At 37.0% G+C, this 26,063-nt stretch overlaps 1 protein-coding gene across 33 annotated transcripts in view; it reads left to right on the forward strand.

Moving 5' to 3' along the window:
• The window catches only part of MCF2L (MCF.2 cell line derived transforming sequence like), a 394,661-nt gene that overhangs the window by 326,277 nt on the left and 42,321 nt on the right, over nucleotides 1-26,063 (forward strand). For 26 of the 33 annotated variants that reach the window (XM_007501252.3, XM_007501256.3, XM_007501255.3 and 23 more), the window contains 4 exons: nucleotides 14,977-15,096; nucleotides 21,141-21,257; nucleotides 21,894-22,043; nucleotides 24,587-24,711. In XM_007501252.3, coding sequence (XP_007501314.2) covers nucleotides 14,977-15,096; nucleotides 21,141-21,257; nucleotides 21,894-22,043; nucleotides 24,587-24,711 — 512 coding nt within the window. The remainder of the gene's footprint in view (nucleotides 1-14,976; nucleotides 15,097-21,140; nucleotides 21,258-21,893; nucleotides 22,044-24,586; nucleotides 24,712-26,063) is intronic. The other 7 variants (XM_007501253.3, XM_056806834.1, XM_056806832.1 and 4 more) reach the window with 1 other exon arrangement.

Raw genomic sequence — 26,063 nt, forward strand, 5'->3', positions numbered from 1 at the left:
CCTGCCCCCCTCCCCCAGACTGAGTGCCAGGTGTGCCTCCACCCCTTACTCCACACAGGGGGCGGAGAAAGCATTCCCATTGGGCTGCTGGGCAGAGGGGCAGGTGATGTGAAAAAAATGTTGTCAGGAGCAATGGAGAGGGGGAAGGGAGCATCCCTGCCCAAGTCCCTCTGCTTTTTTAATAACAAACTCGGAGGGTGGAGAGGAAGAGGAGGAGGCACCTGTGCTATGGGTTCACCATCACTGGTCTAATGACACTCCTACATGTTCAGCTTCTCTTTATGTACTTTTGGCTTCTTTGAACAGCCTACCTACATTGAGTCCTCTATCTTTTTGATGTGGTTAGATGGAGCCCTCTTCATCTTTAACTAGAATTTCTTCTGGTTGTCTTTCTTCCCTACCTCGTCCTATAGAGCTTCTTCACCAAACTTTTTGGGGATTATCATTGCAATTGACAATATTTTCCTACTCTGAGGCTGCTTCCTACTTTGGGAAGCATACTTGATTATAAAATCCTTTGAAAGGGAATTCAACATATCAGATAGTTTTGAGAGAATTTTATTTCTAAAGAATTTTTAAAATAAATGTTTAAATATTTTACACTAATATATTATATATGATATGTACATCATATATAATATAAAATTAGATGTCCCATTAAATATATATGTTTTAAATGTATTTGAAATATTTTAACTAAAGTAATGTAAACTAATTTAAAAATTAAACATTTAAAATTTTTTAGAATGCATTTACATAAATTATACATATATGTATATATGTGTGTCTGTATATATGTATGTACATATACATATGTATATACACATTACCACTATCCTCATCAAACATTAGATTAAAGCACCCAGATAATATTTAAATTCAGTTGGTTTTCACTAAAGTCCAACTCTTCATGACCCCATTTGGGATTTTCTTGGCAAAGATCCTAGAATGGTTTGCCATTTCCTTCACCAGCTCATTTTACAGATGATGAAGCTAAGACAGAGTTAAATTAGTTGCCCCTGGTCACACAGCTAGGAAGTGTCTGGGGCCAGATTTGAACTCAGGAAGATGAGATTTCTTGACTAAATTCACTCTGTTGCCTAGTTTCTTGATATTAGACCATATGATAAATATGAGAGGCAGCTAGTTGAAGCAGCAAATACAGATTGAAACTTCCAGTCAGAAAGACCCAAGTTTGATATAACACTTAATCACCGTATGACCCTGGGCAACTCATTTACCTTCTAGTTGCCACAGTTTCCTTATCTAAAAAATAGAAATCTATTATTATATGTTATTAATCTTCTTAAGTTTGTGTGAGGATGAAATGAGATATTTGTAGAGTTTTGCATATCCAAAAGCATTATGTAAATGCTAGTTATTATTATCTGCCTCTGCTCCCCTTCCTATCTTTATCTATTGGCGTCTCTTCATTAAGCCTTCTCCATGAAGCTTTCCACAAACCCCTCTACATCCCATTGCCAAATGAAACTGATCTCTCTCTCCTCAGATTTCTCCCATCACTTTACCTAAATAGCTGTCTCCTTTGCATCCTAATTATTTGTCTACATAGATCCCCTTTTAAGTTCTGAAGAAAAGGAGAAAGTGTAACATATCTCTCCCAGGTATCCCCAGGGCCTTGCCATAATGCCAGGTGAAATGCTAATTGAATAAATTAATATTATAGGGCAAAAGCCAAAAATCTAAAGCTGTTTTACAGTCTCTTAAGTGTGATCTAGCCTACCTTTGGCAGTTCAGATCAGTTACCGGCTTCTTCTATTTCCACATTCCTACTTCCTTTTACTTCTGAGCATCCCAGCATGTGGGACATGTTATATCACTCTTCAACAATATGTATTTTCCTTAGAATGGGTATCCTCACCACCTCTTCCAGCAGGGGTTCTTAACATGTTTTTATCATGATCCCCTTTCACACTCAAATCTACATATCTCTTATAATATATTGAATTAAAACATACATGACTGCAAAGGAAACAAATTACATTGAAATACAGTTATAAAACTACTTTTAAAAAATAAATTCATTGGCCCCAGGTTAAGATTCTCTTGATTAGAGGTTGTAAACTAAATGCTAACAACCTAAGGATGCACATACTCGAAAGAGAAAAGGAATTGTGGGAAATGTAATCCAAGGGTTCAAGATTCTAATTAATACAAGTTTAAGTGCCTTGAGAATAATGATGATGATGATAATGAACATTTATATAGCATTTACTATGTACCAGACACTGTGATATAAACATTTTACAATTATTATCTAATTTTATCCTCACCATAACCCTGGGAGGTAGATATTACCACTATTTTACAGTTGAGGTAACTGAGACAAACAGAGGTTAAATGACTTGCCCAGGGACACACAGTTATGAAACATCCGAGGCTGAACTTGAACTCGGGTCTTCCTGACTCTAGTCACACACCTCTATCCCTCTATGCCACTTAATTGCTTGTACTGTCTTGGCTTTATAGTTGTATACCTAGAGTAAATATCCGCCATATGCATTTGCCATATAGTAAGCTTAAATAGTTTTTCATTTATTCATTCACTTAATATGGATTACTTAATATAGATTTCTATTTGATTTAGTGTGAATGAAGGACAGGAAAAACAAAATATTTATTATTAAGTGATTACTATGTGACAGACAGAGTATTAAGTGCTACAGGTATGAATATAAAATATGAGACTGTCCATGCCTTCAAGAAGCTTACATTCTAATAGGGGGAAGACAACACATATAGAAGAAAGATGTCTAGGAATGAGTATTTTATTCTAGGAAATGATGTGAATAATGAGAGAAACTACAGAGCAATTGAATGACTTAATTTTTGAGGGCCCATTATGTATTTTTATTTTTATAATATATTATTATTTTGTTAAAAATTTCCCCATTACATGTAAATTTTTAACATTCTTTTTTTTTAATTTGAGTCTCAAATTATCTCCCTCCTTTGTACCCTTCTATCTCCCCATGAGAAGGCAAGCAATATGTCAATTTTACACATGAAGTCATGAAAAACATATTCCATAGTAACCATATTGCAAAAGAAAACATGGGAAAAAACCAACAAGAAATATAAAGTGGGGAGGGCGGGGAAAGCCTGCTTCAGTCTGCACTCAGAGTTCATCACTGGAGTTGGTGCATTTTTTCATCCTTGGTCCTTTGAAATGTCTTAGACCATTGTCTTGATCAGATTAGCTAAATCTTTCAAGGTTGATCATCTTACAGTATTGTTGTTACTGTATAAAAGGTTCTTCTGATTCTCCTCATTTCACCTGCATCAGTTTATAGAAGTCTTCTCAGGTCCAAGAATAGTATAGTTGATAGAGTAACAGTTTGGTTACTGCTCCAAGAACAAGAGTTAAAAAGGAGGCGGCAAGGGATAGGGCCAAGCAGAAAGGGCAACATGGGATAAAGATGGTCAGAGAATAATAACTTGGGTGAGACAGGGAGAACTGTTGCTAATTAGGAATCCAGGGTTCCAGAGTGGGAGGCTTGAGGTGAATTTGGGATAAGGAAGAGTGGAATGAAGATGACCAGGGAGCAACTTTTAATAAACTTTTAGAAAGTTGCTACATATCAAAAAATATCACTTTGTAGCCTTGTTGATGATATACTATGGTAGGATGTTCCAGGGTGAGAAGGCAGTTCCAGTGAGAAGTCATGGTGGTGTAGTCTGGAGAGAGTTAGAAGCACAGCCCAGGGGGGGAAAGTTTTTCTTTTCTAAAATAAAAATTTTATTAAGCATTTCCAACTAGATTGTAAGCTTATGTTAGTGACTACGTCTTCTACTTACCGTAGCAGATTTGTCCATGAATTAAATGTTCACAATGACAAAGAAGCCTAGACAAAATTGCAAGGCTCCTTAATTGGTGTGTCACTAATGTAGTAGAAGTACGTTATCATGGACAGTATCCAAGGTTAGGATATGCTGCCGTCACCTAGAAAAGTCTGTAATTTAGGATAGAAACAGGTTAGGATATCAAGGGAGAGGAAGAATGTTTACATTCATCAGAGAATCTTTGAAAAACTTCCATTCCCCAGGTCAAACTCGGCCTCTTTACAGCCACAAAGAAAGCAGTTCTGGCCATGTGGAAATTCTAAAAGGACACTCTTTTGTCTTCTTGCTTAGAAAATCCACATCCAAAACCTAAAACATTGTGTTGTAAAAAAAAAAATGAGTTGGGAATAAATATACTTAAGTTCATCACTAAATATTTTTGACAACCACAGTGAAATTCAACACTTATATAATGTGCTCTAATTTTAGAGCTATTTTTAGTGCTATGGACTGAGTTAATAACACAACCTTCTATTTTGGGACTCTTGGTTTATTTGGGGGGTATTTTGGGTCTCATGAACTTGACATTGAATGGACCAGTTAGAGGCTTTGGGGGCAAGAATTTAGAGTTAGTAAAGTCAGATAGCCCCTTTCATTTCTTTTTCCTGGGGCATGTTTCCCAATATTCCTTGCTGCCTTTACCTATTTCTTTCTGTGCATTCAAGTCACTGAGTTAAAGTGTAAATGTTGATTTAACTTGGAGACCACATTAAAATCTTCATAGGATTTCCTTTCTTCTTTATTCTCTGCAATAACTGTTGGTGCATGAGCTGCATTTTCAGGGTAGTTTTATTTTAGTCATTCGATAACAGTTCACTGTGTCTATTGATGAACATATTCTCTATTCTTTGCTAGGTTGGTTCTCAGAAAACAGGCTCAGTCTGTTTTTTGAAAGCTTTCTAGTATAAGAGTTACTTACCTACATGCTATGATGGACCATCAGGATATGACTTCATAGAGGATGCTCATATATCCAAACTTCAAAATAAATAAGCATATGAAATCTATGAAAACATGAATCAAGTTCTCACCTTCATTGAAAGAAGCTTTGATTTTAGGAACCCCACCCTTTAGCCCATTGACCATATAGGAAGATACCAAAGTATAGCTGTAGAAATGACTTACTGCTGGATATGTGTGTGTGTGTGTGTGTACATATATAGATGTCTATTTGGTTACTTTTCATCTTAGGAATAAATATGGAAAGTTTGACCATATGTTTATGATAGTAGAGCTGGAGGGATCTTAATAATCATTTCCAGGGGTTCTTAAACTGTGGTCCATGAACTGAAAAATATATTTTAATAACTATATTGCAATGTTATTGGCTTCCTTTATAATCTCTATATTTTATTTTATGCATTCAAAAACATGATTCCGATAAGGGATCCCTAGGATTCACCAGATAGTCAAATGGCACAAAAAAGGAAGGAATCTCTAATCTAGTCTACTCTCATTTTATAGAAGGGAAAACTAATACTTAGATTAAACAGCTTATTCAAAGTCATAGAAAAAATAAGTATTATTTGAACCTAGATCCTTTTTCTTGAAATCCACCACACATAGGCATGGACAGTGTCCTGAGCTATAGCTGGATTTTTAAAAATAATTTTGCCACCCCCCGGTGTCTCCAAGAATTGTGGTTGGATTTTTTGGAGTACTGTATAAGAGGAGTTTGACCTTAAGCAGTGGTATGAAATTGCCATCCTAAAATAAATATATTCTGTGTTTGTAATCTGTCTCAATTCAATTCCATTGTCTTCCTTTTATCTCTAGCTTATACTCACATTAGCAAGTTTCATTTAGCACATTTGTTAGATACCTTTTCCCTTCAAGGCATTGTATGATGATAAGAATACAAAAACAAAAGAGGAAGTCATGTCGCTCTCAAGGGGAAACTATACTCTCCCCTTCCTCCTCCTAAATTTGTGTTTACAAACAAGAAGACCCATATAATAATTTCAAACTTGGAAAGGACCTTACTATAACTTCTACACAAAAGCAAATAATATAAATGAGCTTTCTCTAGGTAGGAAATGTGTTATGTTGGTCTTACTAGTACCTAGACAAAGCAAAACATAAGAAAGACTGAAATATTATTACAATTGTCAGCCTCAAATACACTACTATTTACTTATCATTTGAGCTCTAACTATTTTTATGGCTTCAGCAGTTGAAATTTGGGGAGTGTACCATCAAGTGGCTACTGAAGGGGTGGAAGAATACTAGAAGAGGGGAGAGCTCAGCTGAGAAGCAGCCAAAGCAGGAATTATTCTTGCTAACTGGATACTAAATACAATTGGGTCTATGCTGGAAAAGGAATGCAAGTGTTATTAGTATTTTCTAAATAATAATACTCTGGACTAAATCCTCACCACCCCAACCTCGTTATATCTCTATTTTTTTTAAGTGAAGGAAAAAGCATTTACTAAGCACTTACTGTTTGCTAGGCACTGTGATAAACTCTAAGGATATAAAAATAAAATGCAGGATATTATCTACCATTAAAGGAAATTATGCTTTTTAAAAAATAATAGATTTTTATTAATATGTTTTGTTTTTACATTTCCCCCATATCCCTCCTTCCCCCTCCTCCCAGAGAGTCTTCTCTTATAATAATTTTTTTGAAATAAATAAAAAAAATTTTTTAGTAAACCTGACCAATAGAATCTAAAAGCTGAGATTATATGCAATGTTTCCCCTCTGTAGGACCCTCCCCCCAAACATCTATAGTTGTCTTCTCATATCTCTTCTTTGATACCAAGATGATTTTTTACACTTTTACAACCTTCATTTTTTATTATTGTGGGCATTCTTTCCATTTATATTTGTGGTTCATGAAAGATGAAATGACAAGAAATGAAAGTCTGATCTTCTGACCATATTGATTTATTAAACAGTGCATGACAATTACTCAACAAACCGGGACCAGGCCCCTTCCTCAGCTTGGGGTTGGACCCTGAATACTAGGGGAGGAATTGAAAACAATCAAATAAGGCCAATTAATTAAAAAGGAAACAATATCATTTTAAGTAACCTGTTTTCTAATTAGAGGAAAGATATGGGATTTCTCAAGTTGAGACAGGGAGAATGAATAGTAAAATATTCTGAATTCAGAAAAAGAGGTGTTCCACTCTCCACCTTCCACTCCTCTTATCTGTAATCAATTAAAGGAGCATGGAAACAATAATTAATTCATCAATATGGGGCCTGTTTTCAGATAATACATATGGATTGCCTCAGATGTATAATTGTAAGAAAACTTCTTGCATCAAATCTTTGGACCTAACAGGGTTTCTGGTCAGCACAACCTTTGTTCTTAGTTAAGGGTCTCTAAGCAGCAAGTAGAGATGATCCAGTTTTACAACTATGCAAGACTAGGTTCAAATAATGCAGAAACGTTTTCTCCAAATTTCAACAATTGAATAAAGTTTTCTCACAAATCAGAAATTGGACTAGATATATAATTTAAAAGGAAGAAAACTGAGCTACCTTCAGAACCGAGTCACAAAATGGGATCAGATTGGTTCATTCAATTCCCACTTGTTGTCCTAATTCCTTCAATTCCCTCATATTGTTATGTATATATTATTTGTATGATGCTACTTATTTCACTTCATATCAATTACATACTTTTCTATTTATTCATCATGTTTGTTGTTTCTTACAGCATAGTAATAATATTCCATGATATTAATGTAGCACAATTTGTTTAACTACTCTGTAATTGATGGATATCTTCTTTGTTCTTTGCTATGGCGAAAAATCCTGCTATAAATGTTTTGTTGTATATGAAGAGTTTCTTATTGCAAATGGCCTCCTTGGGTTATGTGCCTATTAGGAGAATCTCTGAACAAAAGGATATGGACATTTTAGTCACCTTATTTGCATAATTCCAAATTGCTTTCCAGAATATTTATACCAAATCAGAACTCCAGTAACAACATATTAATATGCCCATCTTTCCACTATCCCTCTATCATTGACTTCCCTTCTTTTGTCATCTAAGCCAATTTGATGGGTGTGAAATGAATATTCAGTTATTTTGATTTACATTTCTTGGATTATCAGTGACTTAGAATATTCTTTCATATGACTGTTAATCGTGATTCCTTTTTGAGAATTACTAGTTCATATCTCTTACCACTTATCTATTGGAGAATGACTTTGGGTCTTCTATATTTTTGTAATTAGATTTGTACCTTAGATATCCTCTCAGGGAAATTTGATACAAAGATTTTCTCCAGTTAACTATTTCCATTTTTATCCTAAATCATTAGTTCTTTATATAAAAAGGCTTCTCAATTTTATGTAAGTAAAATTATCAATTTTATCTTATATAATTGCCTCTGTCCCTCATTGGATAAGAATTCTTCTCTTAATAATAAATATGAAAAGGTATAAGATCTTTTGGAGCTCTGATTGTTGAGAACAATATTCTCTCAAATAGTCCAGATCTGCAAATCTTTTTGCCTAAGGGTCTCTGTCTCCCTCTGTGAGGTGGTATTCATATCTTCTTCCTCCTCTATTGTGAGGCTGATGGGCACAAAAATTCTTCATTAACCCTTTAATCTCATGGCTTTAACTTTCATGTCTATTTGGACGACCTCCAAATTATCTTCATCATCATTCCTGTATTTCCAGCCATCTGCTCTACATCTTATTTGATGTCACACCAATATGTCAAATTGAACAAAGCTAAAACCAGTCATCATCTTTCCCTGAAATCTGACCCTCTCCATAATGTTGCTCTTTCTCTTTCTAAAACGAATATCTTCCGTTAATCCAGCTTCAAATCTCAGGCTCCTCTTTAACTCTTTCCTCACCATAACCCAGTTACCAATAAATACAGTTGTTTATACCTCCAGTGTCTAGTGTTCCATTCCCTTTGCCGCCATTCTAGTTCACATATTCTCATAGAAACTATTACAATTTCCTCCTGCATAACCTCCTCAACTCCAGTTTCTTCACTATGTGTAATACACCATTGCCAGAGTAGATCTATTAATACACAATTTGGATTACAATATTTCTCTGCTTAACCTTCAGTGATTCCCCATTTTCTGCCAAATGAAGTCTAAACTTTCTAACCTGGTATTCATAGCCTTAGGCATTCTGTCTACATCTTGCCTTTCCAGGCTTATTTCTCGTCTCCTTAATGAAGCCTTCCCTGACCACCTGTCCATCCTCCCACCCCTCCACCATTAGTGAAAAGTAGATTTTTCTTCCCTCTAAAATATCTTAGCCCTATATCACTTTTATCTCCTCTTACATTCTAATGTATATTTATTCTCTACCATCTCCTCTGCCTTATTATAAACTCTTTGAGAAAAGTGAATATTTTACATATTTTTGTCTCTGCAGCACCTAATGCAATGCCTTCCTATGACAGATAATTTGTTGAATTTTCTAAATTAAAAAAAGATATGCAAAATACTGAACTAGAGGATAGAAAGACAAGGAAATTTTTTATAATGTTGCCAACCATTTAGGTGGCTGGTTTATCAAAATATATACAGAGAAAATTAATCAAGTTAATAATTTGATACTCCGCCTTTTTTTCTTGCCTTTATTTAAAATTTTAGCCAAAGTAAGCTTCTTGGAACATTGAGCATGGATCAATGATGTCAGCCCTTCTTCCAAGGAGTAATAATAATGATTAAGCTAAACCTGCCCTCAAGAAGCTTACTTTTTTAAATATGGCATCATTGCCACCACTTAAGTAGCCTTGTCGTATAATCATCTGGAGTGCCAAAATTGTATTTATGGGAATTCAGAAGACATGATTCGGCGTCATCTCAGAAAATAGATCAGTAACAATTACTTTCCCCAAATAATGGTGTCAGTTTCACAAATAAAGGTGTAAGTTTGTTCTTGACTCATTAAAGGTGACCCAGAAATATCTAAAGTATTTAGACTTAAAACATGACTCTTAGCCTTTCTCTTTACTGTTAAATTTGTCATTCTTTCTTTTTATATTTGTTTCTTGTTTTTCACTAAAAAGTTTCACTTAATGATCTACATTTTAAAACTCATCAAGTTATTGATTCCATGCACAGTATAGATAAGACCAGTGAATGGAGTCTGTCCAAAGATATTCTTTTTTTTTTTTTAAACCCTTACCTTCCATCTTGGAGTCAATACTGTGTATTGGCTCCAAGGCAGAAGAGTGGTAAGGGCTAGGCAATGGGGGTCAAGTGACTAGCCCAGGGTCACACAGCTGGGAGGGGTCTGAGGTCAGATTTGAACCTAGGACCTCCCGTCTCTAGGCCTGGCTCTCAATCCACTGAGCTATCCAGCTGCCCCCTGTCCAAAGATATTCTAAGATTATTCTACCACATATATTTTATCCACATTTACTTATAGAGCCCTTATTATATGCTACATACAGATTGCTATACTAATATCTGACTGAGTAAAAGTACCAATTCTACTTTTATATTTTGTGCTAATATTACTTTTAGACTCATTTTTAGAAGTAATTTACATGACTTCATCATTAATTGAATGAAGGAGAAATTTGAAACAACCCACTCAACCTTAGCTCAGATTTTTAGATAACAAGAGAATTAAATAACTTTTGACTTTTCAAAAAGCATAACCAAATCAATCCTCTAATACTTTCAGGATAAAGTTTGACTCCAGAAAGTGAATTAGATTTTTTTTTGTTGTCATATCTGCTTTTACAAACTATACTTTGAGGTATGTAAATTGGGGTTCAGTGATACCAGGTTACTATTTAATAGGAGCTCCAATCAAACCAATCCATCAAAAACGTATAAATAGCTGAGGCTACAACATTGCTCTAGGTCACTCTATTTAAAGAATACAAATAATCATATGAAAGATGGTACTTATTGTGATAGAAAAAAGGATGAATTGATGGATTTCTATAAGAACTGGGAAGATCTACATGAACTGATGAACAATGAAATACGTAGAACCAGGAAAACATTGGAAACAGTGACTGCAACATTGTGGGACAATCAAATGTGATTGACTTTTCTACTAAAAGCAACGATCCAGGACAATTCTGAGGGACTTATGAGAAAGAACACTATCCACATTCAGAGGGAAAACTGCGGGAGTAGAAACACAGAAGAAAAAATTGTGATTTATCACTTGTTGATATGGGTATGTGATTTAGGGTTTTGATTTTAAAGGATTCCTCTTTTACAAAAGTGAATAATATGTAAATAAAATGGAAGTTTGATTGATAATATATATAACTGTATAACCTAGTGGAATTGCTTGTCAATTCTGAAAAGGGGGAGGGATGAAGGGAGGTAGAAAACATAAATCATGGAACCATGGAAAAAATTTAAAAATAAAAAAAGAAAGATGGTTCTTGCATTCAATGAGCTTATTGTGTAACTGAAAAATAAGGGGCTTCATGAAAACTTAAATAATAATACAAGGCAGAGCATGTCCAAATGCCAAGTCAGTGGTACATTCAGTAAAGTGGATTTTAGAGAAAGGAGAGATCATTGTCAGCTAGGAAATTTGAGAAGGGCTTTGTAAAGGAGGAAGAACTTGGGGAAGTCAGGGAATTTTCAGGCAAATGTAAGACTTGAAGTGATCCTCAATGGGTTTTATGGGTAGATAGAAAAGGAAAGGCATTCCTGGTTGGAGCACAGCATGATCAAAGGTAAGAATGAATAAAACACGTAAATGGGTCAGGTTGGAGGGAAGGTAGTTGAAACTTCTGGCTAAAGTGAATTAACTAGGAATTATTTTTCCATTTTCTGTTTAGCCTCCTTTGCCACAGATAATAAGAGTTGTCTGAGTAAAGGAGTCTTCTGTTGTCTTTGATGTTTTTTGCCCATGTGTCTAGGATTGTAAATCTCCAGAAATGTATGGAAGAAAATATTTTTTGCTGCAAAATAAAATTAAGGAAATGTTCATTTGTGGTCTAGTTTTAGGGAAGGAGTTGATTATCCTTTTTTCAAGTATATTGATTTCCTTCTGCCCTGTGCTTCTTAGTTCCAAAAACGCTTCCTCGCTTTAATTAGCAGAATTTTCCACACAGGCTTCTCTGATGTATAGGAATCCAGTGAGGGAAACTTCAGATCCTAACACCATGAGGTCATCTGCCAACTAGGTTGTTGTGTTTTCTATTACTGGTAGATTGAGGCTGAACCCTACAGATTTGCTCATTCTACAACATTTACAGTTGCAATCAAATAAGGCAGTTAATTGATTTCACTCACATTGTTCCTTAAATCTCTTAGAGGAAATGGGGGAAGGAAAGTCTTTCCTTTCTTGTTAGCTCTCAAGGAAGGAAGCATTGCTGTAAGAAGAATCCCTTCAACTAACCCTGCTTTTGGCTACATCAAACATGTAGATGCCTTGGGGATTGGGCTTGTTCAGGAAGGCAGCAGCAGAAGCAAAAGCGCAGAATAATGAGCTGGAATGGATTTCAGGTTTTCCTTGCTCTCCCTGCAGAAACTCAGATTGTTGGCTTTTATGGGCCCAAGTAAAGCCAGAAGGCATTCAGTCCCAGCAAAACAATGACATTTTTGCACCCCATGAGGCATAGAATTTTCAGTCTCACCATTACAACCACCACGGTGCCTCCCAAGTCCTTCACCTCCTCATTCTAGCTCACCTTTATAGGATGGGGAAGGTGTAGCTAGACTGTAAGTTCATGAGAAAAAGATGAGAAAGTTTTAAAGGACTGTGAGTTCAACAGTGTGAAATGGCTTCCAAAAAACCCAATTGAGTCCTTGGCTCCTTCATAGAAATCTAGTGTTACAATGAAGGAAGGGGTTGGTTCTTCTGAATTCTGAACAAGATGGATCCTATTTAGAGAACTTGGTCCCAGGGGAGGTGCTGCTTTTTAGCAGAGACATTGATAAGTTAAATAACATCCAGAGTGACTAGGCTGATGGAGATATTCTGAACAACCATGTGAAGATCAGTTAAAAGAACCATGGATATTTGTTGCTGTGTTCAGTCGATTCCATCATGTCCGACTCTTTCTGACCCCATTTGGGGTTTTCTTGGCACAGATGCTGGAATGGTTGGCCAGTTCATTCTCCAGGTTATTATATAAATGAGGAACTGAGGCAATGTTAAGCATTTTGCCCAAGCAAATAAGTATCTGAAGCCAGATTTGAACTCAGGAAGATGAGTCTCCCTGACTTCAATCCTAGCACTCTATCCACTATTTAGGCATGCCAAAAAAAAAATAAAAAGTAAAGCTTGGTCAGCTAGGTAACTCAGTGAATAGATATCAAGGCCTGGAAACAGGAGATCCTGAGTTCAAATGTGGCCTCAGACACCTGCTCATTGTGTGACCCTTCACAAATCACTTAATCCCAGTTGCCTAGCCCTTACTGCTCTTCTGCCTTGGAACCAATAAAATTCTAAGACAGAAGGCAAGGGTTTAAAAAAAAAAAGGAATAAGTGATAGGATAGTTATCTTCAAATATCTGAAGGGCTGTTGTATGGGAGAGATTAAATCTGTAAATTTGTTTTCCTTAAAACAGTGGGTGTGAAGTTATACTATTTACTGGGAAGCAGTTTTCAGCTCGCCATAGGAGAGAATTTCCAAACAGAGCTGTCTGGAAAGTAGAAGGGGCCCACTTAGGACGGCAGTGAATTCTCCATCCCTCAAATGAAGGCTGTCTGACCACTTGTCAGAGATGTGGTCAAGGAAGATTCATGCTTCACGTAGGGGTTGGCGTAGATGCCTTGTGAGGTCTCTTCTAGGGGCTTAGAATTCTCTTGCTCTCTGCTGTATGTGACTGCAGGTAGCTTTGGGTTTTGGTGCGGTGTCCCCGTAACCAAATCAAGAGGCATTTCAACTGATAGATGCTCTGATGGAGAACCAGTCACAGAAGGAGCTGGTAGAGACGCCTCTCTGAGTATCCAGGAGTTAGCAACAAGGTCCTCAGTGTCTATTGCAACATTTTAATGGATGGTGTTCTAAACACTTTTCCTGAGTTATTGTACTCTGCTAGATTACTGTAACACTGTTTACAACATAGCTGGCTTGCTGTATTAACATCCTTGCATCACAAAAGCACAAAGGTGACACCCCAAATTGCATTGAGCCATGAAGAACTTTTTTTTAAACATGTCTTTTAAGCCTATCTAAGGAGTTCAGTGGATTGAGAGCCAGACCTAGAGAAGGAAGATCCTGGTTTCCAATATGGCCTCTGATTAAGGCGTCCTGGCTGTGTGACCTTGGGCAAGTTACTTAACCCCCCCCCCCATTGCCTAGTCCTTACTTTTTTTTCTGCCTCGAAACCAATAAATATTATTGATTCTAAGATGGAAGGTGAGGGTTTTTCTTTTTTAAAAACCAAACCAACATGTAAACATCTTAGCCCTAAAATTGATTTGCTCTAAATAACATCTAAATCAGCAAATCACCCACAATAAAAATTGGCTTGTCTAATCTAAGACTCTTTCCCCAGTGAACTCTGGAAAGGGAAGTCATCGTGGACCTATTTAGTACAACTGTATGTTCAGTTCCCAAAACCTGGAGCAAATTGTTCATTTCAGCCTCTTTGTGCTTAGACTAATGTTCAGACAGAACACATAGCTGCAAAGTTCAGCAATGGAACAGAGAAAGAATTATAGGTCCAAGCCTCAAAAGCAGAGTACTAACTTAAGGTCCATTACCGATCTGTGAATAAATGCACCTACCATAGACCCAAGGCACAGCTAGGTGGTGCAGTGGATAGTGTATCAGTTCTAAAGTCAGGAAGACTCCTGTTCTGGAGTTCAAATCTAGCCTCAGATACTTAGTAGCTGTGTGACCCTGGAAAAGTCACTTAACCCTATTTGCCTCCATTTACTCATATTTAAAATGAGCTGGAGAAGGAAATGGTAAACAACTATGGCATCATTGCTAAGAAAACCCCAAATACAGTCATGGAAAGTTGGACACAACTGAAAAAATGACTTGACTGAGCAATGGACTCAAAGTTGTCCCAAGGCTTGATTTGGTAGGGGAGAGGAGCAGAGGTACTGTAGGTGCTCAGAAAATACTTAATGATCTTTCTGAATTGGTGTTTTTATATTATACTTGGGACTTTAACTACACCCGAGAGCTGTGGTAACATATGTTGTTTATAAGGAATGTCTTCTTTTTACTTCCAGGCATCTTTCCCAGGGAACCTACAACTTGTCCTTGTTCTACGTCCAACAGGATTTTTACAACGGACTCTCTCAGACATTGCTTTCAAATTCAATAGAGATGAATTTAAAATGAAGGTACCTGTAAGTATTTCAATACTTCACCTTTCTCCCCAAAGAATATGGGAAAGGAATCTCTTCCCTTGTCACCGACGGAAATTGTCCAAAGTATTTATAATTGTTATGAAATTGCTTTGATAAGATTCTGGACTCATTTTCCATGGAGGATCCCAAGGCTGTCGGTAAAGGGATGGGGAAAAAAGTGTTTGGAGCTGGTAACTTGACCTGGGAAAGGTCTGGATGATTAGTCTTTGAGTTCTAAAGCTCCAGATATATTAGCTAGAACTTGAGGTATGCCCCAGGTTGTAAAATGGAACTTACTGAGAGGTCCTGCAGGGCATGAAGATTCTGAAATGGGAATAGAAAGTCATTTTATGTTTGGGCTTTTCAGAGAAGGGTTCACAGAATTCAAGGGCTTGTAGTGATTGATAATGGTCAGTTTGTGAATAAACAAGAGACTTGTACAAGGCGTGGTGGGAAGGTAGAAATGACAAGACTGATGTGAAATGTGCGGTGAGGGAAAGGGAAGAGTCAAAGATAACACCAAGATTGAGAAACTGCCTAAATGGAAAAATGGTCATTCTCTCTTGCAGAAATCAGGAAGGCTCACGAGAGGTGGTTTTAGAGGAGAAAACAATGAGTTTTGTTTTAGGCGTAGATACCTAATGAACATGCAGTTCAAAATACCCAATAGGAAGCTCATGATGGAAGACTGGGTGTCAACAGAGAGCCTGTAGGAGGGCTATATAATTCTGGGAGTTATTAGCATAGAAATGAGAACTGGACCCATGGAAGTAGATACGGTCATCAAGTGAAAAGGATCAGACGCGTCAGCTATGGAAGAGGTGGTGGGAGGGGAGAGGGAAGAAAAGATAATGATCTTTGTTTCCAATGAATAGTGTTTGGAAATGACCAAATAAAATAATGTTTAAAAAAAAAAGGATCAGAGAGGAAATAGAACAGGGACTAGGACAGAACCTTGGGGCACCTGCAGTTGGTGGGGTTGGACCAAGATACTGTAAAAAAGACGGAGGTCAGAGGAGAACCAAGAGAGCAATATCATGAAAACCAGAGAATATGGAGGAAGAGTAAGCAGTCAGCAGGGTCAAAACTGTACAGAAAGCATCAAGGATGTGAGGAAGATGAAGCTGAAGAAAAGACCATTGTCATGAGAGAATTAAGAAAATATTGGTAGATTCAGAGGGAGCCTTTGCAGTTGAGTGAAGTCAGGAGCCAGATTGCAAAGAGGTTAGAAGAGGGTGGCTTAGTGAGTAGAGCACTGGGCCTGGAGGCAGGAACACCTGAGTTCAACTGTATCCTTGGATACTTACTAGTTGTGTGACCCTGGGCAAGTCACCCTCTTTTCACCTTTGTCCACTGGAGAAGGAAATGGCAAATTCCTCTAGTATCTGCCAAGAAAACTCCAAGGACAGTGTACTCCACTGAGTCACGAAGTGTCTGATATGACTAAACGACTGAAGAACGAGTCGATTGATTAAGTGCAATAGACAAATGGACATTTGAGTGAGACTAGACCTAGATGTTAGCCTAGGACCATAGGTTAAAGACCCGGGCCTCATGACAGGAAGTAGAGTCAAATTTAAGAGTCTGCTAATTTTGCCAGATAGGATTGCGTGTAATAAATAAATACAGAACAGGGTATCCCTTTAAGCCATCTGAGGCTAGATCATAATATTTAGAATAGGATTTCCTGACACTATAACTCATAAATTTTGGTTTTGGTTGTGCTTTGTTTTACCTTCCCCTTAGTAACACTCCTTTGGAAAAAGCCCACCTAAACTTATCTCAATCAAGACTAAGTTCTTGGGGCAAGTAGATCATTCAGTAGTTAGAGTGCCAGGAGGTTCTGGGTTCAAATATAGCTTCAGCTACTTCCTAGCTGTGTGACCTTGAACAAGTCACTTAATCTGTATTGCCTAGCCCTTACCACTCATCTGCCTTGGAACCAATACTAAGTATTAATTCCAAGGCAGAAGGTAAGGTTTTTAAAGAAAGATTGTTATTGTTGTTGAGTCATCTTTTTAAATTTTTTGCACATTTATTCCCACTCATCCAGATATCCCAAGGCATTTTACAAACTATAGGTAATTTTTCCTTACATCTTGCCCCTTGCCCTTGGGAGAAGTCTTCAGTTAATATAGCACAAACTATTTCATGAACAGAAATGCCCTGTTGAGTCATTTCTTCAGTCATAACTGACTCTTCATGACCCCATTTGGGGTTTTCTTGGCAGAGATACTGGTTTGCAATTTTCCTTCTCCAGTTCATTTTAAGATTAGTAAACTGAGGCAAACCAGATTAAGTGACTTGCTCAGAGTCACACTACTAGTATCTGAAGTATCTGAAGCCAGATTTGAACTGAGAATGATGAGCCTTCCTGACTCCAGGTACGCTGGATCGCTTAGAAGATGTAAAATTTACTACAGGTTTTAGGAGGTAAACATTAAATTAAGTTAAATTTAAAGAAAGTTGTATTGATTAAAGAAAAGTTTTACTGAATAGGTTCACAATGGTTTCTCTTTCCTAAGTTCACTGGGGAGAGATTGTTGGATTGCATATTCCACTTCTTGTGGCTGACTACCTGATTTGGATGTTATTTTTGAGTATACTAATTTTAGTGGGCTCATACGTTTCCATGTTTTTAAAAAAGTTCTGCGTGACTCAGGACAAAACAGGCAACTCTATCCAGTGTGCTACCTTGCCTGTTAATCATAACAGTAAGAAGATGGTAGGCAGGTTGCTAATTGACTTCTAATCCAGTTTCATACTCCCTTTCCCATTTCAGGACAAGTACTTTTCTCTATCATCTTTCCCCAAACCAACCTGTCCACAGAGATCAAGATAAAAGCAAAAATAATCCTGAAAGGCAAAGGTGAAGAAATGGTAGCCTTTATTCCCTTTGCTCCCCCCTTACTCCACTTGTCCCCTCCCTCCAACAGATGGAATCACTTCCTTCTTCACCTTTCACAGAATCATTGCTTTTGTGCTAGGAGGGACCTTTGAGATCATCTAGTTCAGACCCCTCATTTTACAGAGAAGGAAACTGAGCCTCAGAGATGGGCAGTGAGTTGTGTAAGACCATGCAGGTAGTAAAGTGGCAGAACTGGAATTGGAACTCAGAATCTGACTCCAAATTCAGCACTCTTTACACTGTACCACTATGAACTTCCTCCTAGTCCACGTTCAAATCATTGGTCAAAGAACTACATTCCTGTTGTGCTAGCCAAGTAATGGCCATATCAGAATTACATGTCTCCCTTCCATGTCACGTGAATTAGGGGTGAGGTGCCCCCAAGATCTGGAAAATCCAAGTAAACATTTTAGCCCTCCCTTTCTCCCAGAGAAGTCTGATTTTTTTAATGGAGTGTTTACACTACCTTATATGCATTTACGAGGTACTAAACTTTTTAAGATATTGCTACATTTCTAACCTTTGTGTGTCATCTGCTGGCTTTCATGTTCTTTTCACAAACTTTAGCTTTTTACTTATTTTAACTTTACAATGTTTGTGGCATTAAAAGATAAAATCTGCTGATATTGAACTATCCATGGAGTTTATGCCTTTCAGAGTTCCTACACTTTTTCTGTGTCATCTGCTGGTCTTTTGCACGTCATCAGGAGCTTCTGCAAAACCCTTGAAAAATTCCAATTTAATTTCTTACACACGTGATATGTCAAAAGTTGTAATATGAAAGGGATGTCTGCATTTTTATTATTAGTGATAATACCAGATACGTTTATAGCATTTTAATCGTTTTTCTCTTTTGAATTTCAAAAAAAAATCTCTGTAAAGAGTGCTTTCTTCAGTTTTCAGACAAGGAAACAGACTCATAGAGGATAAATGTCCAAGTCACATAACTAGTGACTAGGTAGGATAAATGGCCATAGTCCCATACCAGAAGCAGAGTTCAAACCAAAATCTTCTTCCTTACTCTGAGTTTAGCATCCTGTCCTTTATAACTGAAGCCACAACCTCTTTCCCTCAGCCATTCATATTACTAGAAGAGTATTATTTATAGCAGCGTTGGAAAGTATGGTATTTTCTATGGGCGCAGTGGGCTATCTGTGAAAGGCGTATGCTGCAGGGTAAATGCCACGCTGAGTCCCTATAAATAAAAGCATCAGATGCTTTGGGATTTTTGAGAATAGCATATTCTGTGACCATGATATGGATGTTATTTATGGTAAACCATTGCTTTAGGTTTCTTATATACATCATCCTCTGGCACACTTTGGATGGTTAGAGCCTTTGTGAGCCAAATGGGCATAGAAGTCACTTTAAAGTTCCATGTTCCATTACCACTTCTTTGGAACCTTCTATACCTCTTAGGTCCTTTGGAGCAGAAACATTTCCATTTTTATGATACTCACGATGAACACAAAATCTTTTCTATCAGTAACTAGATTGCGCTTTATTTTATATTTGGCAAGTAAGCCACAGCAGGAACTATTTTCACATACATACTGGTTCACAGGAAGTAGTTTCCTTTGCCGAGTGACATATTAATTAATAGTCAAGAGCCAGGCTTCAAAAGGTATATTAACATTAAAACTGCTGGTCTTTTCTAATCAATCTGCTGGGTCATCTTTAAAGTTTTTCTCTCTGGCTTAGTACAACTGTCACGTGGAATTAGTCATTTTTTGGTCATGTCTGACTCTTTGTGACCTCATTTAGGGTTTTCTGGGCAGAGATACTGAAATGTTTTGTCATTTCCTTCTCCAGTTCATTTTATAGATAAGGAAACTGAGGCAGATAAGATCGAGTGACTTGCTGGGCACACAGCAGTATCCTGGGCCAGATTTGAACTCAAGTGCCACCTAACTGTCCTACAGACCTTAGATCAGCAATTTACTCCCAACATTTCTAGAGTATCCCCAACTCTGGAAGGTAGCATGCTAGAAAAAAATAATCAATAAGTGGATTTGCTTTTATACCCATTAGTAATTGTTGATAATGATTATTTTTTTATTAATTTATCAATAGGATACTAGTGATGATATATGAAACATAAAATAAAAGAATTCAGAAAAGTTCCCCCAAAAAAAAGATGAGTAATGAGAAAAAAGTTTAGAGAAGTTTCGTTGACTATTTTTCTCTGGGTTAGGTTTGCTTGGAAGGCACAGAAGAATGATATAGAAGGACAAAAATGGAGGTCCACTGAATCTCTTTTTTACCCCAACTAAATCTCTTTTTGAGAGTTTCATTCTTATATTAAAATACATTTGTTTCTGATTTCCTAATATAAATTACGTTATTTTTAATCTCAATGAATAGTTAACAATCACCAGGGTGGTAATATGGAACAGATGTGAAATACATCTAAGGTCCTATTTTGGAACACTTACTTGATATCTTACAGTGCTATGACTTTTTTTTTTTAATTTAAATACTTGGGAGTTTTATGAAGTGAAAAATAGGGGAAAAAATTAGACATAGCAAAAACTAAAAATTACCCCTTGTTAATTTGGTTCTAGGGTTACTAATAAAAACCTTTCCTCTCCTAACTGTGTTTGTAAAGAGGAATCATTAACATACCACAACCACATATTTCTGATGTGTAACTAGAATCTAAGCCCCTTGAAGGTAGGAACTATTTTGTTTTGCATTTGTATCCCTTGTGTGCATTCATAACAGGGACTTAATGGATTCTAAAATCATAGATCTACAATTGGAAAGGACATGCCAACCCTCTTCCATTACTGATGAGGAAACTGAGGCTAAGAAATTTTTTTAAGACTTTTCACATAAGTGTCAGAAATATTCATTGTTCTTGTTGCTTGGAGTATAAAAATTGATGATTGCACACATGTTTATTGTTTAGCTCACATTTGGGGTATTGTGCAAACACTAATTGGTACCTGATAAAACCAGATCATTTTCTTCTGCAATGGGTACATACAAATTGTCCTTTCTCAAACTGAACAGCTATTATTTTGGCCAACTGTGTCCTTTGCAACAGTAAAGACATTTTCCCCGATAGATTACTGGGTCAGCCCTGTGGATAGATGTTCTATTTGTGGGCTTTGCTTTGTTTTGCTTTTTCTAGATCATAATGCTCAGTTCAGTACCAGAATTGCAGAGTTATATTGACAAAACACAGCTGACAGAAGATCTTGGTGGGACCTTGGACTATTGCCATAGCAGGTGGCTATCTCACCGCACAGTAAGTGACCTTTCTGATTGGGTTTTGGTGGGTGGAGGGGAGGGATTTCCCTTGATTACATGCTTACTATATAGTTCTGCTTCTGCGTTGTGGCATTAACTTTTCCCCAAACACGTTCATGTTAACAAAAGTTTACTTCCAAAGAATGAGGAGATGGTCTCAATGGAACTTAGTCATCTTAAAGAAATACATGAGTAATAAGTTTGGGAGTGGTTTTCTGCAGGCTGTGCAAAGGCTGTGTTGTGGTGGTTTGTGTGTGTGTGTGTGTGTGTGTGTGTGAGAGAGAGAGAGAGAGAGAGAGAGAGAGAGAGAGAGAGAGAGAGAGAGAGAGAGACTGTGCATGCGTGCTCATTCTGCTCTTAGGAGGGAGAGAGAAAGAAAGAATGACTCTGAATTTTGAAATGATGTTCAAAGTTTGTCTGATGTGAGCCTGGGAGGAAAAAAGCATGCAATCAAGGAACGAATGGTGAAGGTATTTGTCTATGAACGTGATGTTGTTCAGATTTTCTTTGAAATCTTTTACTTTGGGAATGAGATGTTTAATTTCTTAACTGTTATGAGACCACGTCTCATTTTAACACCCGTGTGTACATGGAATGTTTTGTGATCGCCTCTTTTCCCTCCTTATTTCAAAAGGCTATTGAAAGTTTCGCCGTAATGGTTAAGCAAACAGCTCAAATGCTCCAGTCCTTTGGGACAGAACTGGCCGAGACAGAATTACCTAATGATGTACAGTCAACCAGCTCCATTCTTTCAGCCCACACAGAGAAGAAAGGCAAAATGAAGGTAAGTAAAGCATAGGAAGAGGCAAAACTTGTTGAGATTAAACATTCTAGGGTTCTAATCATTAAAGAGAAATTTGAGAGGGGGAAAAAGCATGATTTCTTTGATTATACCAAATTGAAGACTAAAACATGGTTCAAAAAGTCGCCCATATTAGATACTGTTCATTAGCTTTTGAGATGGAAGGTTCGCATTTATCTCTGACACAAAAAGAGCATTTTTTTACTCTGATATAAAAAAGACAGCCTTAGTAGAATGCAGATTGAAACATGTTCTTGTGGTGGCACCAAAAGGGTAATAAATCCTTTGCATCACTGAGTAATGATGAGATCTACACTAAAATATGAAGTTGGGCTTTTAAGATATCTTTCTTCAAAGTGATTCATATTGTGGTGGTAACCAAGACTCTTGGTCAATTTAGGGACATCTGATGCTCATCAGTAAAATTTAAAGGTAAGATTTCTATAATACCTCAAGATAGAGATTAGACTGGCAAGTGGGGACAATTCCAGAAATCCAAGGTTCTTAATCTCATGGTATTTACTTACTGATTTTCTCCCCAAATGTCTTCCCCTTCCCCACTTTATTTAAAAATTCCCTTTGTTGGCATAAGCCCACCTATACCCCACAGCCACACACTGGCTAGATTTTTCTACTTTGAAATAGCAGTCATTACTCTTGGTAGAGGCTTTTGATACAAACCTGCGGCCATGTTTTACTTTAAGCAATGTTTTGCTGAATGGTAAAAAAAAAATCTAGGTTCCTGTGGGGGGTTTTTTGCCACTAAGTGATGTGTAACTGACTGAGACTATGCTAATAAATGGGGGCAAGTCAACCTCTGCATCCCATAAAACTCTCTAAGACCGTACATTGAAAAGAAAGCAACAATCTACACTGAGTGGACTTCTTTATCAAGTATTTTGCACCAATAAAATCACAAACCAGGTTTAAAAAATCCTTGTTTGACAGAAGGAAAACATTTGACTTATCATTTGTTTATATGGTTATATTATTTGGGGTTTTGGTTTTAAAAGATTGCTTTATTGCAAAAATGACTAATATGGAAATAGGTATAAGTGATAACATTTGTATAACCCAGTGGAAGTGTTTATTGGATCCAGGAGGAGGGAGGGAAGAGGGGAGGGAAAGAAAATGAGTCATGGAAAATATTTTTTAAAATAAATTTTAAAAATTAAAATAATAATTTAATTTCAAAATCTTGTTTGAGATACTTCACAGCATTGCTGTGAGGAAAGGACTTTGTAAATCTTAAAGCATCATAGAAATGTAAACTGGTATTATTATCATCCAGATGCTTGCATAATTCTCCCCACACACCATGTTATTATAGAAATGTCAAGGGAAAATACTCCTTAGAGCATCACTTGGGGGAGATGCTTGCCCATCTGGTATATTTGTCTAGCTTTTGTTTGTTTCCCAGAAAGAATTATTTATGCTAACCAGAACTTCACATACATTCCTAAATTTTCCATCTGACTCAGCTGATTTATAAAACTCAAGGGTCTTTCTAACAGGTAGATCTAGATTCTATTTCTAACTCTGCTCTTTAGATGGAATGAAACAACCATTTGTTAAGCATTTACTATGTGCCAGGCACTGTGCTAAGCACTTTACAAATATTATCTCAGTTGAACCTCACAACTATAGGAGGTAGGGGCTCTTATTATCCCAATTTTACAAGTGAGGAAACTAAGGCAAACAAAATTTAAGGGATTTTTGCCCAGGGTCCCATTGCTAGCTGAGGCTTGATTTGAACTCAGGTCCCAGTGCTTTATCCATTTTGCCACCTGGTTGCCTAGCTAGTCTGGTGATATTAGTCAAGTAACTTCATCTCTCTAGACTTTAGTGCATACTAAAAATGGAAAGGTTACCCTAGACAATCTTTAATGGGGTTTTATTGTATTATTGACATGTATAACCTGACACATGGTAGGCACTTAATAAATGTTTGTTGATTCACTGGTTGTGTAATTATTAAGGAAGTCATTAAATTTCTCTGAGTATAAGTTTTCTCATAAGTAAAATGAGATGGTTGGACTAGTTGATGTCTGTAGTCCTTTCTAGCTCAGAAAATTCAATGGTTCTGTGAAATTATTCACATGATACCTCAAAGGCAATTGCTTTGTCATTTTCATCAATGTCACTTTTTATTGTCATCATCTTTTATCATTTTTCCCTTTTCTCTTCCGACTCTACTCTTTAAATCATCCTTTTTTTAACCCCTTACCTTCTGTCTTAGAATCAATACTGTAAATTGGTTCCAAGGCAGAAGAGTGGTAAGAGTTAGGCACTGGGGTTAAATGACTTGCCCAGGGTCACCTAACTAGTGTGAAGTGTCTGAGGTCACATTTGAATCCAGGACCTTTTATCTTTGAGCCACTGAGCTGCTCCCATAAATCAGTCTTTTCAGTATCAAATTCCTAATAACACAGGTTCTAAGAATTCATTTTGTATTATATGTTGGATCTCTAAAATTCTGATAAGCAAATATTTGAGTGAGCTGATGTCCCTTTGTCTTTCCACAGGAAGATATGATGTTAGCATTAAAAGAGGGACACGCAATCCTCGAAAGCATTCGAGAGCCACTGACCAAGAATCCCGAGTACAACCTTAACCAAGATCAGCTCGACAATCAAACCACAGTGCAGAGGTGAGAGAAGCCATGAACTCTTTCCAGGTGTTCTGTTTTCTTTTTCTTTTCTCTTTTAATTAGCTTTTATCCCAATTAACATCTTCATTTTCTTTCCCTCTCAACTCCCCCCTTATCCCAACTGGAATAACAAAACCCTTAATTCAAGAGATTCTAGAAGGCTGCTCATATTGGCAAAGGAAACTGAATTGCACTTGAGTAATCAGGTAGACCAGAGGCAGGATTGTGCAGTGGCAACATGTAGCCAACTGGAAGTGAATCAGAAGAAATGGATTCTAGACTTCATGCCGAAAGCAACCAGCAGGATGACTGAGCAATTCACTCCATCTCTCTGGGCTCCCGTGCTTCCACCTATAAAATGAAGAGATGGCAATGTATTTTCCCTAAGGTCACTTTAGCTCAACATTCCAAGATTTTATGAAATTCTCAGCACTTATCCCCCGAATTCCAAAGGAAGCCTCCTTTTGTGGTTCGGAATATTCCCTGCAATGGAAACTGCTCTATTTCAAAGTTATGAGAATCCTTGATTGCCAAATAGTAATGAGAATAATGTCTTGGTCTACCAAATCCTCCTCATTCAAAGTATTTTTGCATTTACTTTCTCTTTTATACTTATAGTATTCTTACTGAGTGGGAGGTTTTCAGTTAATAGAAAGGGAAGCAAGCACAAAGGAGTCACTTCTAGGGTGAGTTTCTAGGTCCACAGGCAACTTCTCACTTTTTTTAAAACTCAGAACTTGTATTCAAGTCAGTACTGTGTATTGGTTCTAAGGCAGAAGAGTGGTAAGGGATAGGCAACCGGAGCCAAGTGACTTACCCAGGATTACAAAGCTAAGAAGTGTCTGGGACTAGATTTGAACCCAGGACCTCCTGGTTCTCTATCCATTGAGCCACCCATCTAACTCCAGCATTTAACTTTTTAAAATGTTAGATAAATGACTTAGTAGATTGAGTGGATTCCTAGCTCTGTGACCTGCTTTCATTGCATAGCCTTGAAACCAATACATAGTACTGATTCAAAGATGGAAGGTAAAGGTTTTTTTTTTTAATAAAAATAAAAAATATCATTTAAATGTTTTCAATTGAGAAGCTACATGATGGAGTAACCATCAGAAATCTAGCTATGCAACTGTGGACAAATCATACAAGATAAATGCTTTGGAAACTATTAATCTATTAATTACTATTTATGGGTTAGCGTAAATCAGAGGTATCAAACTTGCTGTGTCTGCAAAACACTCAAGGGGAGTCAAAAGCAGATTAAAATGTAATTAGGAAATTTTTAACAAAGTAAATAAAAATGCATGTTCAATTGTTTTAGTTGTGTCTAACTCTTCAGGGACCCCATTTGG

The sequence above is a fragment of the Monodelphis domestica genome, chromosome 8, assembly GCF_027887165.1.
Source record: "Monodelphis domestica isolate mMonDom1 chromosome 8, mMonDom1.pri, whole genome shotgun sequence".
Taxonomy (NCBI): domain Eukaryota; kingdom Metazoa; phylum Chordata; class Mammalia; order Didelphimorphia; family Didelphidae; genus Monodelphis; species Monodelphis domestica.